The 18,828-nt window shown below is 25.2% G+C and overlaps 2 protein-coding genes across 4 annotated transcripts; both read right to left on the bottom strand.

Annotated features, from left to right (window-relative positions):
• Positions 1 to 1,159: 1,159 nt before the first annotated feature.
• Zw (glucose-6-phosphate 1-dehydrogenase Zw) lies at positions 1,160 to 9,518 on the bottom strand. Of its 3 annotated transcripts, none has more exons than XM_065509759.1 (4): positions 9,301 to 9,518; positions 3,233 to 3,510; positions 2,661 to 2,878; positions 1,160 to 2,551 (listed from the first exon to the last, which is right to left on the bottom strand). In XM_065509759.1, exons 2-4 carry the CDS (start codon positions 3,443 to 3,445, stop codon positions 1,447 to 1,449), a joined length of 1,536 nt encoding a protein of 511 aa, XP_065365831.1. In that variant the 5' UTR covers positions 3,446 to 3,510; positions 9,301 to 9,518; the 3' UTR covers positions 1,160 to 1,446. The 3 variants fall into 3 exon arrangements, with proteins under 3 accessions (XP_065365831.1, XP_065365828.1, XP_065365829.1); XM_065509756.1 differs by having other exon boundaries at positions 9,166 to 9,307; XM_065509757.1 differs by lacking the exon at positions 9,301 to 9,518 and adding an exon at positions 3,606 to 3,624.
• Positions 9,519 to 12,725: 3,207 nt separating this feature from the next.
• Ssu72 (Ssu72 CTD phosphatase) lies at positions 12,726 to 18,534 on the bottom strand. Its single transcript, XM_065507442.1, has 3 exons — positions 18,203 to 18,534; positions 17,879 to 18,137; positions 12,726 to 13,815 (listed from the first exon to the last, which is right to left on the bottom strand). Exons 1-3 carry the CDS (start codon positions 18,427 to 18,429, stop codon positions 13,714 to 13,716), a joined length of 588 nt encoding a protein of 195 aa, XP_065363514.1. The 5' UTR covers positions 18,430 to 18,534; the 3' UTR covers positions 12,726 to 13,713.
• Between the last annotated feature and the right edge of the window lie 294 nt (positions 18,535 to 18,828).

Here is an 18,828-nt window from a genome sequence, read left to right as displayed (position 1 = left end):
GTTAAAATAATTTCTTTAAAGTTGGTTGCTAGTCGTAACATTTCTTTTTTTTATTTTTTGTTTGTTGTTTTTTTTTACACTCACTCTCACTAGCACACAGAGGATAAAAACAAAGGACTAATGCATAATAATAACAACAACAAGGTAGCTGATGTTTTAACTAAAACAACAGCAGAGCAGCAAGCACAGACAAGCCACAATTACTGTGGGTACGGTCAGTGGCACATTTTTTACCACCACCCTTTCGATTGTTTTTCTTTTTATGTTTGTTTTTGTTGAGAGAGAGAGAGAGAGAGAACGAATTAAATCAACGAAGAAACAAATTGTGCCCACGAAACAGCAAAACTTAACGAATACTTTTGCAAAAAATTCCTTTAAAACTCGTGCTCATACTTTCAATGTTGATTAAAAGGCAAAATTAAGAAGAAGATAAAAAATTGTTGACACCTTTTTTCCCTTGACTTCAACTTTCAGAGAAATGAAAATTTTCCTTTAACTTTCTAACACAAAATTTCACTAAATCAACAATTAAATTTAATAATTGATATTTTTTTAATATCCTTTAAAGAATTCAACACTTTTTCCTCTTTCATTTTGTTAATTTTGTGCAAAATTTCTTTTTAGCAATACACACATTTACTGAGTTACACACAAAACACTCTCCTCAACACATTTCAGTTGATTTTTTTCAATAACAAAACATTTTTCATTGCGCTGCTGTTTAATTTGCCTTCCACAACCATGTCCTTTCACTACTCAATGCTTATTGCAACTGTGTGTGGTAAAATAATGTTTAATGAAATGCCGCACATAAGCTTTATTCTTTCCAAAAAAAAAGCTTTTTCCTACAATAACTTAACGAATGGGCTTTAAGGAAAACATAATGGCAACTCTGTGTTATGACAGAAAGGATGAAGGTTATATAAACAAAAAATCATTATGGCAACGCTGTGTTATAAGAGAAAGGAAATGAGAAAGGAAATGAGAAACAAAACTAGCGGGATTTTAAATATAAACGATATGTAAACAAAAAAACAGTAATGCCAACTGATTTTTCAAGGGAAATTTAAAAATCTCACCAAAAATTAAATTTTTTAAAGAAATTATAAAAATTTAAGGCAAAATTTAAATTTTTAAAACAAAATATTAATAATTGGACTTAAAATTCCTGTTGTGTACCAAAATATCAAGTTTTTTTTAATATTTTCATACATTTTTATTAAATATAAGTTTGTATAAAAAAAAAGTTTTTATAAAAAAAATATTATTTCCAACAAAGTCCAACAATTTGCTTAGTATGCATAATAATATAATATAGCTATAATTAATGAAATTTTGTTTAATTATTTATACAAAAACAACAAAAAAAAATAATAATGATTTAATGAAATAATGAATTTTGTACCAAAAAAAAAATTTGACAAATGCTGAAAATATCTTTTAAGTTTACTGAGTGCTATTCAAACTAGTATTATTACTGCTATTATTGCTATTATTATTGCCGCCATGCCATTTATAGGAACCATAGTATTTGAAATTACTATCGCGACATTTATGATCAGCCTCCTTGGGACCCCTAGAACCATATTTATAGGGTATAGGTTTCACTTTCGTATTCTCGATCTCATGCAAAATGGGGGTGAAAATACGCCAGGCTTCACACAGCTCATCGGAACGCACAAAATGCATTTGGGAACCACAGAAAACATCCAGAATTAAACGTTCATAGGCATCTGGCAAGTAGGAATCTCTATAACGATGTTCATATGTCAAATCCAATTCGGTTTCCTCAATATCAAATGTAATGCCGGGAGATTTGGTCATCATTTTAAAGTATAAAGCCTCGCCGGGCTGTACACGTATCACCAATTCATTACGTTTGGTATTGCCCTCGAAAATATCCCCGGGAACATCCTGATACTGGATGCGTACCTCAGCCTTGCGTTCATTCAAAGCCTTGCCGCAGCGCAAAATAAAAGGCACACCCTCCCAACGTTCATTGTTAATTTTCAGCACGCCCAAAGCATAGGTGGGCGTGGTGGAATTTGCATCCACCGTGGCATCATCCAAATAACCCTTTAAAGCTTCACCCTTACCCTCAGGATTGCCCACATACTGACCCAACACCATATCATCCAAGGTTAAAGCCGGTATACTCTTCAGCACCTTTACCTTTTCATCACGTATATCATCGGGATGGCAGGTAACTGGTTTCTCCATGGCCACTAGCGAAAGAATTTGCAATAAATGATTTTGCATTACATCACGTATAATGCCGAATTCATCGAAATAACCACCACGTCCCTCTGTACCAAAGGGCTCTTTGAAGGTGATTAAGACCGAGGCAATATTCTCACGATTCCATGTGGAGCCCAGAATCTTATTGGCAAAACGTATGGTCATGAGATTTTGTACCATCTCCTTGCCCAAATAGTGATCAATGCGATAGATTTGATCTTCGTGAAAGAGTGAAGCTAAATGATCGCTTAGCTGTTTGGAGGAGACATCATCACGGCCGAAGGGTTTTTCAATGATAACACGATTCCAGCCTCTGTAAAATAAAAACGGAGGGAATATGGGAATATATTAAAGGTTTCAATGATGAAAACAAACTAGACCTTTCTTAGGTCTAATTAATATTTAATGATTTCTCAACTTACTTCTTTGACAAACAGATTTCCTTGACATGCACGGTTACGGTATTGAACACTGATGGCGGCAATGCCAAATAGAATATACGATTGGCAACACCTCTATTCTCCATAGCCTCCATTTGTTGCTGCAGCATTTCGAAACCCAAACGGCCATCATAATTGCCGGAAACATAGTCATTAAGCTGCCAGAATTCTTCGTAACGTTGTTGTTCGTGTGGTTGGACCTGTTGAAGGTGGGGAGAAATATGAAATGTTTGAATATTAATAGTTAAGACTCTAGACTAGTCTATATTTAGCATTACTGCATTTCATTTTGACCTGCCTTTTTGACTTAAATCACACGATTAACAAAAAATTTCTTAAACAGCCTATAAAATACAAATGACTTTACAGTTTTTGCTATAAATTTAAAAACCCTTCTCAATAGTTTTTTTTTTAATGGCCATTCTATGAGCTTTAATTTGCTTTGTAAATGAAAATAAAAATAAAAAAACTCTCACCATTAAGAATTTATTTAATAAACGTAATTATTGAATTATACTTTTACCCTTAAACACAAATTGCTGTTCACTACTTACCTTCATAAATTTCTCGCAAGATTTGCGTACATCCGCAGTGCTTAGCTTGGAACGGGCATAGCCACAGAATCTGGTGGGTTTGGGCAGGAGATTGTCACGGTACAGCCACCACAAAGTGGGATAGATTTTCTTTTTGGCCAAATCACCCGAAGCGCCAAAAATCACAAACGTATGCGGAATTTGGCCATCGAAATGGGTACCCTCGCACACCATGGTGGGGGATTTTAAAGATTTTATTATACGCTCCAGGGCTTCTTCGTGGGGATTATCGTTGTGGCCTAAAATAATAATAATTTCAATTATTTACAATATTTCACACACTAAAAATATTTGATTTGGATTTAGTTTGTCTAGTTTACGATCTTTATCATACGATGTTATAGGAAATACTAAAAACTTTTCTGAGCTTGACTTTGAAATTTATAATTTCAATTTTTGTCTACCTTTAAATGCACTCAACTCATTCATATGTAATGAAATAGGTAAAATTAAAAAAAAAAACTAAATAAAATGCACTCTATAGGTATTGTGAAATTTTAGTTTTTTTTTTAGCTTTTTTACTTGGCTGTAAAGTTTTGCGCAAATTGAAAAAAATAAAATAAACTGATATAGCATGACAATTAATTTATTCAAGTATCTAAACACTTATACATCTTTAAATACTAATTAAATGCATTAATTTAAAAGCTACAGTCATGTCATTCCTCCATAGAAATATTTCTTTTACAATAGTAACAACAACAATAACAAAAACAAGCCCTCTAAAGGTGTAACACTAAAGCAGCAACAACAATAATAATAACAAATCTAAAGTAAATAAAGAATGCGTTTGATTGTAAAATATATAACGGATCTTTTGTTTACATTGCTCTTTACAGCAAGTATGTATGTATGTATGTCACCTTGTTGTTATCAATCAATTACTAACACAGGGTTGTAATTTTTGGGCTTTTGTTGTGGTAAGTACTAAAATTACAGTTACATTTAAAGGGAAAGTGCGGCAAAATAATGTAAAACAAAATACAAATAATAAAACGTAATTAAAGCAGTCAACTAATAATACTTTTTCAAATATTATTGTACATTTATGTTGATAATAGATTTTAATAAATATTAGACATATACAAAGGGATTTTATAAAATTATTATAGAAAATAAAAACCTAATTTCATTTTAATTATTTTTTTTTAGACATATTATACAAAATTAATATTTCATTCATAAAAAAAATCTGCAATTCTTTTATCAATGTTTTTATTCATTCATTCATATACATCTTAAAATACCTGCTGCTTTTTTTTTGCTGTCATATTCATTTAAAATACATAAATAAATACTTATGCATACACCATGACAGAAACGTGTTTATTAAAGATCACGCGATTTTGACTTAACATTGAGAATTATAAAAAGTTGTAAACGAATTACACTTTGTTAAAAATATACGCATAAGCCATAAGAGTTCAGGCATAAATTTAGGAGTATATTGTAAATATTTATGTAAATTATTTAAACAGCAAATTGTCATACATTATGCATTAAATAAACATTTGAATATTTATAACAAATACAATAATGAAGTCATAAAAGCTATTGGCAACAAATAAAAAATAAACAAAACTGAAACTGAGCTAATACTTTAAAAAACAAATGCTAAGTTTAGAAAGTTTTCAATAAAAGCTAATCACAGTTTAAGTTAAAAACAAAAAGGTTTCCATCTTATATATTAGTTTACTTGAAAAAATCTGTGCTTAGCCTTAATATTTCAAAGTTTATTTTTAGTTTCTTTATAACGTAACAACCACAATTTAATTACGCTTGTCTAGCTAACTTATGAATTATAGAAAAAATGCGTTACATTATTATTATTAAATTTTTTAGAATGGTTTTTGCCTTTGCTTATTTGAACTTGATCATGAAGCACGTATTAATACAAAAAAACCTCAAATTTATACATAAATTATAAATACATACTCATATTTCTTTTTTATGTTTTATTTTTTTCATAATACTTTCACATTTTATATTTAATTAACACACATTCGGTTTGGCAATGATCTTGCATGTCAGTTAGTTCATTGCCAAAATGTAATAATAGGGTTAATTTTCATGTTTAACAAACGGGGTTTCCAAACCAACGCAAACAAATATACATAATAATAGTTTGAAATGAAAAATAACAATAAATTAAAAACGAAATATTTTTTTTCAAAGAAACATCAAGTTATACTTAAAAGTAACTTAAATGTATTCAAATTTAAAGATTTGAAATTTTTATATTTAAAATACAACTCTGGAACTATTAAATATTTTAAGAAAGTTATTATAATTTCCTTTCCAAAGATACAATCTGCTTTGAAATACTTTATTTAGTTTTGAAATCTGCCATCGTTCTTACTAAACGTTACGCATTGTAGGGTATTTTTAAAACAACTGCGGCCCTTTAAGAGTTTCAAGTACTTTTTTTATTTACCAAAGAGTAAATTCATACTCTCTCACACACACAAATGCAAAAGGGAGAATGGCGTACAATACTTGCCAGATATGGCGTTTAATCATCATTTTGGCGATTTTGAAATTTCAGATTTAGCAATGCTCCGAAATTAGACAAATTTTGTTTTAAAAGTCACAATTTTATAATATTTTATAAATTTTTAAAGCAAAATCGCCATGAACATGTTAAAAGATATAATAGAATGTGTTTATTCGAAATTTGTTCAATATAAACAGAAATTTGCACAATTATTCGGAAACCGTTTAAAATAATATTCGATTAATCGAAAAAAATTGCATATTTCTAGAACATCATAAGGAAATTAGTAAAAATAAGGAATTTCTAAAAAAAAATTAACGAATAATCGCTAAACCTAGTAAACGAATAAAAAAATTAAGCGAATAATAATAAAGAAAACACTAAAAAAGTACGCAAAAATTCATATTCTTTATTTGTTTTAAGATTTCATGTGAAATTTTTGTTATATAAAAAGAAATTTTAACGATTATTCGGAAAACCGTTTAAATAATTATTCGATTAATCGAAAAAATATGTATAATTCTTAAATATTATAACAATATTAGTTAAAATATGGAATTTAAAAAAAAAATTACGAATAATCGGAAAATCGAGTAACCGAATAAAAAAATTAAGCGGATAAAAACCAAAAATACATACAAAAATGGAATATAATTTCATATTCTTTATATATTTAAAGACTTTATGTGAAATTGTTGCTTTATAAACAGAAATTTTAACGATTATTCGAAAAACCGTTTAAATAATTATTCGATTAATCGAAAAATTTTGCATAATTCTTAAATACTATAACAATATTAGTTAAAATATGGAATTTAAAAAAAAAATTACGAATAATCGGAAAACCGAGTAACCGAATAAAAAAAAATAACCGAATAAAAACAAAAAATACACACAAAAATGGAGTATAATTTCATATTCTTTATATATTTAAAGACTTTATGTGAAATTGTTGCCATATAAACATAAATTTGAACGATTATTCGGAAAACCGTTTAAATAATTATTCGATTAATCGGAAAATTTTGCATAATTCTGAAATACTATAACAATATTAGTTAAAATATGGAATTTTTTAAAAAAATGAACGAATAATCGGAAAACCAAATAAAAAATTAACAAAATAAAAATAAAGAAAACACTCAAAAAGTTCGCAAAAATTCATATTCTTTATTTGTTTTAAGATTTCATGTGAAATTTTTGTTATATAAAAATAAATTTCAACGATTATTCGGAAAACCGTTGAAATAATTATTCGATTACTCGAAAGAATTTGTATAATTCTTAAATATTATAACAATATTAGTTAAAATATGGAATTTTTTTAAAAAAAATTTACGAATAATCGGAAAACCGAGTAACCGAATAAAAAAATAAGCGGTTAAAAACAAAAAATACATACAAAAATTCTGTATAACTTCATATTCTTTATATATTTAAAGACTTTATGTGAAAATTTTCCTACAAAAACATAAATTTGAACGATTATTCGAAAAACCGATTAAATAATTATTCGATTAATTGAAAAATTTTGCATAATTCTTAAATACTATAACAATATTAGTTAAAATATTTAATTTTTTTAAAAAAAAATTTACGAATAATCGCTAAACCGAGTAACCGAATAAAAAAAATAAGCGAATAACAATAAAAAATACATACAAAAATTGTGTATAACTTCATATTCTTTATATATTTAAAGACTTTATGTGAAATTGTTGCCATATAAACAGAAATTTTAACGATTATTCGAAAAACCGATTAAATAATTATTCGATTAATCGAAAGAATTTGTATAATTCTTAAATACTATAACAATATTAGTTAAAATATGGAATTTTTTAAAAAAATTACGAATAATCGCTAAGCCTAGTAAACGAATAAAAAAAATAAGCGAATAAACACAAAAAATACATAAAAAAAATTGTCTATAACTTCATATTATTTATATATTAAAAGACTTTATGTGAAATTGTTGCCATATAAACGGAAATTTTAACGATTATTCGCAAAACCGATTAAATAATTATTCGATTAATCAAAAGAATTTGTATAATTCTTAAATATTATAACAATATTAGTTAAAATATGGAATTTTTTAAAAAAAAATTTACGAATAATCGGAAAACCGAGTAACCGAATAAAAAAATAAGCGGTTAAAAACAAAAAATACACACAAAAATTGTGTATAATTTCATATTCTTTATATATTTAAAGATATTATGTGAAATTTTTGCCATATAAACATAAATTTTAACGATTATTCGCAAAACCGATTAAATAATTATTCGATTAATCGAAAAAAATTTCCAAAATTCTTAAATACTATAAGAATATTAATTAAAATAAGGAAATTAAAAAAAAATTACGAATAATCGGAAAACCGAGTAACCGAATAAAAAAAATAAGCGAATAAAAACAAAAAATACACACAAAAATTGTGTATAATTTCATATTCTTTATATATTTAAAGACTTTATGTGAAATTGTTGCCATATAAACATAAATTTGAACGATTATTCGCAAAACCTATTAAATTATTATTCGATTAATCGAAAAAATGTGCATAATTCTTAAATACTACAACAATATTAGTTAAAATATGGAATTTTAAAAAAAAAAAAATACGGATAATCGGAAAACCGAGTAACCGAATAAAAAAAAATAAGCGAATAAAAAAAAAAAATACACACAGAAATGGTGTGAAATAGCGAAAAATATTTTTTAACCCGAATTTTTTTTTTCATTCAAATTTTTTTTTCACAAATACTTTTTCCAAAAAAAAATTAAAAAAATTTTTTTTAAAAAATTTAAAAAAGAATTTAATTTTGTTTAAAAAGTAATATTAAAAAAAAATATTTTTAAGTATAATTTGGTGAAGGGTATATAAGATGTATGTAAGGCTATATATAGTAAGTTGGACTTACAATGGGTCAAAATCGGGAATAATATTTTTTAACCCGAATTTTTAAATTTAAAAAAAATTTTAAAACTTTTTTTATTTATGACGTTGTTGCAGCAAATGAGCGATATAAGCATAAAATCAAAAAAATTGTTTACCATCAAATTTTTTTTCAGTAATAAAATTTTGTCAACAAAAATTTTTTTTAACAAAATTTTTATTAAAATTTTTTTTTTCAAATTGATGTTAAAAAATTACCAAAACAATTTTTTAAAGATTGAAGGCCTTATTCATAATCAATTTTTAAATTTATTACAGGTTTATAAAACAATTTTTGTATGAAAATTTTGTGTGGAAATTTTTATAAAACTTTATTTTTAAGTGAAGGGTATATATAGTTCGTCACAGCTCCCTTACTTGTTTTCTTTTTTTTGGCTACGATTATTACAAAAGAGCCGGTAGTTATTGTTGTTTAAACCGAAAAAAAAAGAAACTTACCATTTTTATTGGCTGTAGTTTTTAATAAATCCATTTTTGTAAAGTTAAATAAATAGGTTTATATAAAAAAAATTTCTTATAGTAGCTAAATTAATTTTGAAAAGTAGTATACACTTATTTTGTTGCTATAATTACAATTTGTTACTGCGTATAAGTAAAGTTAAATGCAAGAGTAATTGTAAATTCTTTTTTTTATTATTTATTGTATATATGTAGTATAAAGGTATATAAAACACGCTTTTATTTTAATTAAATCATACGATTTCCGATTTAAGTATATTTTTCTCTTATTTAGTTATTTTTTTTTCAAATTAAACTTTTGCAATTACGAACACACCACACCAACATGTGAGCTTAACAACAGTAATTATAAGACTGATCATTTAAAATAAAAAAAAACTGCTGGCTTGAAATGCAAGCAGCCAACAAGTGTTCGTTTGTGTTTAAATTTGGCCACAAAATCGTTTGGTGTATTATGATGGATGATTCATTGAAAGATCACGACTATACATACATAAATATGGGAGCTAAGATTTTATTTGTTTGGTTGAGTTGTAGACAAAATGATAATTTTATTAAACAATTTGATTTAGTACTTTTATTTCTTTGGAAAGAATTTTTGTAAGGTTAACCACATGGGCACACACAAACAAAGGCACACACATGGAGAAAATGTAAACAAAAAAAGCTATTATTGTTATTGTTGTTATTCTAACTGGTTAATATTTATGAACAGCATGCTGCTGCTTGCTAGTGTCAACTTTGTTGTGTTAAACAACAGGGTTGGAAAATGTTATGGTATTGTAACCTCATGCTGCTAGTGTCAAGTTTGTTTTGTTAAACAACAGGGCTGGTTGATGTAGTAGTATTGTAATTTTAGTTACCTGCAAATGTCAATATGGCGTCACTCCCACGCTTTATTTAGTACTTTTTTTGTTAATTTTTAATAATTATTGCGGGTTTTTTGTATTTAAGTTGTTTTTAGTAGCATTTAGTATCAGCTCTCACAAAAAGCTTTACAATTTTAATAATAAGCTGTAAATTGTATTTTCTATTATTATTGCAAAGAGTTACAGTGGAGTGTTTTGGCGCCAATTTTTTTTAAATTAAAAAATAATGAATATTAACTAGAAATGCTTTTCAAATAAAGTAAAATAGTGCAAATTAAACTATTTTGTAGCAGCTCTCACCAAAAATTTTAAAATTTAAATAAAAACCGCTTAATTGTCTTTAATATTATATTTACGGGGAGACACAATGGATTATTTTGGCACAAATTTAGTTTACTTGATATTGACTAGATATGTTTTTAAAAATGAGTAAAATATTGTTTAAAAAAAAAGCTTTAATTGAGTGTAAATAGTGTAGAGTTTATAATAAAATAAATGAGTGCTAATTTTATCATGTAGACATTGATAAGATATGCAAACATAGTTATATTTTTTTATTAAATAGATAAGAAATTGTAGCTTCTTTTTTAAATATAAAAGCCTATAAGGAAAAGCATTAAAATAAATTTAAAATCAAGGTTGGCTAGCGATTTGAAACGTTAAAATAGTAACGGTAACGATAATTTGGGGAACTCTTAACTAAATCACTAAAATCTTAAATAAACAAAAAAAATATTAAATTTTTTTAGTGAAAAAAATTTTGTGTTGAATTTTTTTTTTAAATTTAAAAAAAAAATTTTTTTAAAAAAAAAAATTCCGATTAAAAAATATTTTTCCCGATTTCACACCATTTTTGTGTGTATTATTTGTTTCTATTCGCTTATTTTTTTTATACGGTTACTCGGTTTCCGATTATTCATTAATTTTTTTTTTTTAATTCCATATTTTAACTAATATTTTTATAGTATTTAAGAATTATGCATATTTTTTCGAATAATTATTTAATCGGTTTTGCGAATAATCGTTCAAATTTATGTTTATATAGCACAAATTTCACATAAAGTCTTTAAATATATAAAGAATATGAAATTATACCTCGTTTTTGTATGTATTTTTTGTTGTTATTCGCTTATTTTTTTTATTCGGTTACTCGGTTTCCGATTATTCATTAATTTTATTTTTTTAATTCCATATTTTAACTAATATTCTTATAGTATTTAAGAATTATGCATATTTTTTCGATTAATCGAATAATTATTTAATCGGTTTTGCGAATAATCGTTCAAATTTATGTTTATATAGCACAAATTTCACATAAAGTCTTTAAATATATAAAGAATATGAAATTATACCTTGTTTTTGTATGTATTTTTTGTTGTTATTCGCTTACTTTTTTTTATTCGGTTACTCGGTTTTCCGATTATTCATTATTTTTTTTTTTAATTCCATATTTTAACTAATATTCTTATAGTATTTAAGAATTATGCATATTTTTTCGATTAATCGAATAATTATTTAATCGGTTTTGCGAATAATCGTTCAAATTTATGTTTATATAGCACAAATTTCACATAAAGTCTTTAAATATATAAAGAATATGAAATTATACCTCGTTTTTGTATGTATTTTTTATTGTTATTCGCTATCTATAACGATCCAGAATATATTTGTGGGTTCTCAAATGAAAAATGCAGAAATTGTTAGTCATGGTGAAGTCGACAAGGTGATATTTTATTGAAATATATTTGAAATTTTGTAGATTTCAATATTATTGAAATCAAAAAATAGTATTTTCATAATTTACAATTATTTATATAAAAACGGTAACGGTATTTTCGATTATAACCGTAACGTTATTTTAACGATAACGGTAATTGAGCTGAAAGTGTAATTTAGGGGTAAAACGGTAGCTAGCGTTAACGGTAGCCAACTTTTTGTAGATATCAATGAACTCACGTAATAAAAAAATGGTTATTTTAATAATTTAGAATTATTTATAAAATAACGGTATTGTTTACATCAGGTAAACATTAAAGAAAATTAAAATTTTTGGTTTAATTTCAACAGCACAGACAAACTAATGGTTATTGATAAATTTAACTTTACTTACCTATAAGAAGTTATTAAAAACGGCATGACAAAATTAACCTTGAAGGCACACACAAACAATTTCAAAATAACCTAAAATTTTAATTTTACATGTGCCGGCTTTAACTTTTTCCAATTAGCAGCAACTTTTCTAATAAAATTTGAGCTTTTTTTTACACACAATTTTAAACCCTTATTAACTTTTATTTTATTATTATAATTTTTTGTTAATATTAAACCAAAATATTCACAGATTATTTCATTGATTTAGAATTTATTTATTTCTTTTTCTGTGAGCACACTATTTCAAAACATTTTGATGGCTTATCACTGCGAAATAATTAATAATATACTTTTTTTTAATGGTTATTTATTATCAACAAAAAAAAAATATTTTTGTGGCTTATCAACAAAATTTAAACGGTCGGTTGGTTGGTTGGTTGTGTAAAGAAAATAATTAAAACATACTAAAACAACTGATGATCTTGTTTCGCATAAAGTCACGTTATGGGGGGATTCTTGTTTTTATAATAACAAATGTTGTATTTTGTTCTTCATGCTTTTTAATAAAAACCAAATTAATTCATTATTATTTAATAAAATTATCTTATATTTTGGTATAAACAGTTTATATATTTTAGTTTGTTTTAACATAAGCTTAATGATTTGTTTTTGTTTTTTATAACATTTATTTTAAAAAACTAGTAGTTTTTTTTAAATTAAATTATCTTATTTAATTGAGAATGTAAATATGTAAAGGAAATTAATATTTTGTTAATTTAAAAGGATTTTAAATAGAGTTAATAATTGCTTTAACCAAACTTTTGTAAAGCCAAGCAAGCAAATTAGGAAAATCGCTGATAGTCATAATTACTTAAAGCAGGGCTATTTTCTTAAATTGCACTTAATCCTAGGTCTTCACTAGCCATCAATTTGTTCAATGGGAGCACATGAATTCCTTAGGTATCCCTAAGTCTTGAGTTTATAGAAGAGAGAGGAAGAAAAAGAGGAATATTTTTAAATCTCCTCTCCTCTCTCTTTTATAAACTCATGACATGCCCAAGTAAACATAACATATGTGAACTAGCTGTTATAAACAGTTATTGGCTGACTCCAATTTATATGTCTATTTTGGGTCATTTGACACATTGACATGTTATGTCAATTTTATGTTTCAGTCCCCACGAGACATATTCATGTGTAGACAAGAAACTGATGGCTTGTTAATCCAACTATGGCTAAAGGAATTCTTAGTATTTTATATTTAAAGAAAATTTACAGATTTATTAAAAAAAATTATATATTTTTTTATGTTTATTAAAGGGATCCCTTTTAATTAGTTAGTTTTTCTGTTTTTGTTTTCATTCTCTCTTAAAGGAAAGACAATGTTATTGTTTACTTGATTTTTGTTTGTTGTTGTTTAACTTACTATAATAAATTTGTTGTTTTTTACTAGTTGCTAGTTTTGTTGTTGTTTTATCATTTTCGATTTAAAGTCTGTTGTTGTTTTATTTTGTTTTTGTCAGTTTTAAAATATAAATTATGAAAAAAGAAACGCCCAAATAAGGGGTCAGTAAAAGAGTACTGCATGTAAAACGGTTTTATTACGCCTCGACTCAAATTCCTGTAAAAGTTCATCTATATCATTATCTAAATCACTGGACTTGGACATCTGAAAATAAATTTTATAATAAAAGAAAAATTAAAAAGTTTTTTAAAGAAAATACCATATTTTGTATAAATATTCATAATTTAGCAAAAAAATTGTATTTGTTTACACCATGTAAAAAATTAAATCATTGTTTACATTATGTAAAAAATATATAAATTTTTAATTAAATATTTGTTTAAATAACAAAAATAATTATTTTTTACATCCTCTAATAAATAATTGAATTGTTTACATAATGTAAACAATTAAATTTAACCAAAATTTCTAATCAAAAAAAAAAATCTTTGTAAAATTAATTTTTGAAAAATTAAAAATTTAAGTTTTTACATTATAACACAAATTACACAATTGTTTACATTAAGTAATCAATGTAAATTTAAATTGTTTTTAAGAAAATTCCATATTCTGCAAAAATAATTGAGGTTTAGCAAAAAATTGTGTTTGTTTACACCATGTAAAAAATTAAATCATTGTTTACATTATGTAAACAATAAAAAATATATAAATTTTTAACTAAATATTTGTTTAAACAACAAAAATAATTATTTTTTACATCCTCTAATAAATAATTGAATTGTTTACATAATGTAAACAATTAAATTTAACCAAATTTCTAGGCAACAAAAAAAATCTTTGTAAAATTAATTTTTGAAAATTAAAAAATTTAAGTTTTTACATTATAAAAAAAATTAAACAATTGTTTACATCATGTAAACAATGTAAATTTAAATTGTTTTTAAGAAAATTCTATATTTTGCAAAAATAATTGAGGTTTAGCAAAAAATTGTATTTGTTTACACCATGTAAAAAATTAAATCGTTGTTTACATTATGTAAACAATAAAAAATATATAAATTTTTAATTAAATATTTGTTTAAACAACAAAAATAATTATTTTTTACATCCTCTAATAAATAATTGAATTGTTTACATAATGTAAACAATTAAATTTACCCAAATTTCTAGGCAAAAAAATTAAAAAGTTTGTTAAATTCTTTGTAGAAAATAAAAAATAATAATTTTTACATTATAACAACAATTACCCAATTGTTTACATCATGTAAACAATGTAAATTTAAATTGTTTTCAAGAAAACTCTATATTCTGCAAAAATAATTGAGGTTTAGCAAAAAATTGTATTTGTTTACACCATGTAAAAAATTAAATCATTGTTTACATTATGTAAACAATAAAAAATATATAAATTTTTAATTAAATATTTGTTTAAACAACCAAAAAAAATATTTTTTACACCCTCTAATAAATAATTGAATTGTTTACATAATGTAAACAATTAAATTTACCCAAATTTCTAGGCAAAAAAAATAAAATCTTTGTTAAATTAATTTTTGAAAATTAAAAAATTTAAGTTTTTACATTATAACAACAATTACACAATTGTTTACATTATGTAAACAATGTAAAGTTAAATTGTTTTTAAGAATTCTGCAAAAATAATTGAGGTTTAGCAAAATTTTTTGTTTATTTACACCGTGTAAAAAACTAAATCATTGTTTACATCATGTAAACTATATATAAAATATTACTTTATGACTATATATTAGTTTAAAAGGCAGAAATAATTATTGTTTACATTATGTAAGGAATAATTGAATTGTTTACATAGAGTAAACTAATAAATTTACCAACATTTCTAATAAAATCTTTGGTAAATTCTTTTTTGAAAAGGATAATTTGCAATTTTTACATCATGTTAACAATTACACAATTGTTTACATCATGTAAACAATGTAATTTACAAAAAAATTTCAATAAAATTCTAGATTTAAAGTAAATAATCGATTTTTAATAACAATTTTTAGATTTTTACACCATGTAAAGAATAAATACATTGTTTACCTCAGGTAAATAATAAAAAAAATTAAATTATTGAGTAAACAATATCTTTAAATCAAGATATATTTATTTTTTACAATTTGTATTTAACAACTTAATTGTTTACCTAATGTAAACAATGTAAATTTTCTAATTGTTACTTAAAAATAATAAAATCTTTGGTAAATTCTTTTTTGAAAAGGATAATTTGCAATTTTTACATCATATTAACAATTACACAATTGTTTACATCATGTAAACAATGTAATTTACAAACATTTTTCAATCAAATTCTAGATTTAAAGTAAATATTCGTTTTTTAATAAAAATGTTTAGCTTTTTACTCTATGTAAAGAATAAATACATTGTTTACATTATGTAAACAATAAATAATAAAGTAAAATGTCCTATAAATAATTAGTTTAAAGCAACAAATAATGCTAACTTACTTCAGGTTATGAATAACTGAATTGTTTACAAGGTGTAAACAATGAAATTTAAAAAAAAAATTTAAAAAAACTAAAAGTTTTGTTAAATTTTTGGCATGAAAATTAAAATTTACCCAAAAAAAAATTTATATTTTGTTTACATTATGTAAACAATGTAATTTCCTTACAACGAAAATACAAAATTTTAGATAAATGATTTTATTTTTGCTGAAACATTTTAAATTTTTCCCCTAAAGATTGTTTTAAACGATTTAGTCTCGTGTGATGTGAAAAGAGGACAGACATATCAGTTGACTTGTATAATTTCTAAATTCTCAACTATTTTATCAATGAATTTTAAACAAATCAGATCAAAATATTTTAATAAAGTTAAATTAAAATGTCAAAAACAGAACAAAATGCTTTTGGTTAGTTCTGTTAACTATCACAGATTGCTTTAAAGGTGTCAATTTACGCCCCTTCTAGGACATCCCCATGTTAAAGTGACAGGTCCCCTTCATATAAAACGTTTTAACTAGAACCGGTCCCAATCACTTTAGAACTAGTCATGTGACAAGTTTTGTGTTAGTTCCTGTTCCCCTAGGGATCTTCTTTTTTTAATATTTTTTGATGAAAAAAAATTTTGGGGGAAAATAAAAAAATTTGTTTAAAAAAAAATTGGGTTAAAAATTTTTTTTGGAAAAAAAAATGGCGAAAAAATTGGGTTAAAAAATATTTTGGCGAAAATAAATTTGATGGAAAATGTCCTCGATTTTAAATAGCAATCTAAGTTGGACTCTAGCGAATATATTGATGCATCAATTATGTAAGTTATTTGGTGGCTACGTAAAGTTGATTTCAACATACAGACGGAAAAAAATATTGAAAAAAAAAAATGGAAAAATGGTTTTTTGCTTTTGTGGACATATTTTCTCGATTTTAAATAGCAATCTAAGTTGAACTAAGTTGATATATTGATGTAAAAATCATTTGGGCGCTTCGCATACAGCTCCGATATTTTCAAACGATTTGGCTGATATTAAATAGTACATCCGATATGGGCAATATATAAAGAACGGTATTTCAGGACCTTAAAAAAAACTCCTTATATTTTTTACAACAATTTCACTTCATCTTTCGTTTTACAAAATTGCAAAAAGTTCAAAACTATTGTGTAAAGCATAGGGTAACTTAGAGACGTAATTGTCAAAATGAAGTATCTCGCCTCTATGTATAATTCTCTATGGTGTAAAGTGTCGACAGTTTCGTATTAGATTAAAGAAACAAATTGCATTTTATCTTAATCTATTACGAAACTGCCGCTGACTCCTTACACCATAGATAATTCTTCATAGAACGAGACCCTTCATTTTGTCTCTGATTTTCTATAAAATATTATCAAAAAAAAAATTAAACTCAATCTAAATTTAATTTCCAAATTAATCACACTTTTTAAGCAATTTGAGGGCTATAATTTAGAAATCTAACGGAATCTACTGCTAAACAAATTATCACTCCCTTAATCCAACATAACCTCAAAATATTTTTTGCAGCAAGCTCAACCAAAACTTTAGCAGAATACAAGCGAACGAAAAAACAAAAAACCTTAAAAGAAACATAAAACAAATAGTTTCATTATTGATTTCATATGGTAGTATATTTTTGCAACAACAACATAAATTCTCTGCTTCATTAACAAAACCCCCCCAATTATTAATGGACGCTCTAGCGCCTAGGACAACAATACATTCAAGTGGCAACAGTTGAAGTAGTTTCAATGAATAGTTGTAGTGGTTTACCATATTTATCATATCCGTTATAAGAAAAGCACCCATTAGGGCTTCCTCATGATTATCCTCAATATCAACATTGAATATATGCACCGGACGATTGTCTACCACATCACGGGACTCCATATTTTCCAAAACCTGATCGTAAACACGCTCCTCCACAGTTACAATAACATCGAATTGTTCGCGACAATCTTGAAATCTTTCGGGACACTTCTTAATCCGGCGATTGCGATCCAGCATGTGCAGCAGACCGTTTTGGGTGTAGCTAGAAACCAAAAAATAAAAATATTTCATTATTTTATTAACTAAACAAGTGTTTTGTCCACTTACTATTGTTTGTCCTTACTAACTAGATCATTGTATATGGTATCGTAGGGTGTGCCAAATTCATAGACATTGGGTTTATCTATAGCAGTGCCGGGTAATTTAACACGTTCTCCTGTGCCAAAGGAACGTACATTATAGCCTTTTTTGGCCAAAAAATTATGGGCCTCCATGGAACGATTCATATTTGAAGAGCAAACCACCGCTATAGATAAACTATTGTTCAAAGACATTTTGTTTGTATGCTTTTAATGTTTTCTGCTAGAGTAAATTAATAAAAATTGCAATTGAATAATTATTTTTTTAATAAATTGTGCAAAAGAAATGAAAAAAATATGTGTAATACTCGCGAAACAAGAACAATTTGTAAGCACGGTTGTAAAAACAAGTATTAAACAACACAAGGTTGTATTTTAAGGTAGTTTTTAATGAATTAGTAATAAATCAAAAATTAATAAAAATTTCTTAATAAAAACTTATAACAACAATTTTTAAAATTATTAAATTAATTTTTTAATATTTATATGCAATTTTTATTTAATTAATTCTTTATTTTTGCTGAAATTTATAAATACTAAATTTCTTTTACTAAATATGGCAACTCTAAGGGTTTTGTTTTCCCCAACTGCAGC

The sequence above is a fragment of the Calliphora vicina genome, chromosome 4 (assembly GCF_958450345.1).
Source record: "Calliphora vicina chromosome 4, idCalVici1.1, whole genome shotgun sequence".
Taxonomy (NCBI): domain Eukaryota; kingdom Metazoa; phylum Arthropoda; class Insecta; order Diptera; family Calliphoridae; genus Calliphora; species Calliphora vicina.
The sequence above is the reverse complement of the archived record's forward strand: the minus strand, read 5'-3'. Positions and strand labels throughout refer to the sequence as shown.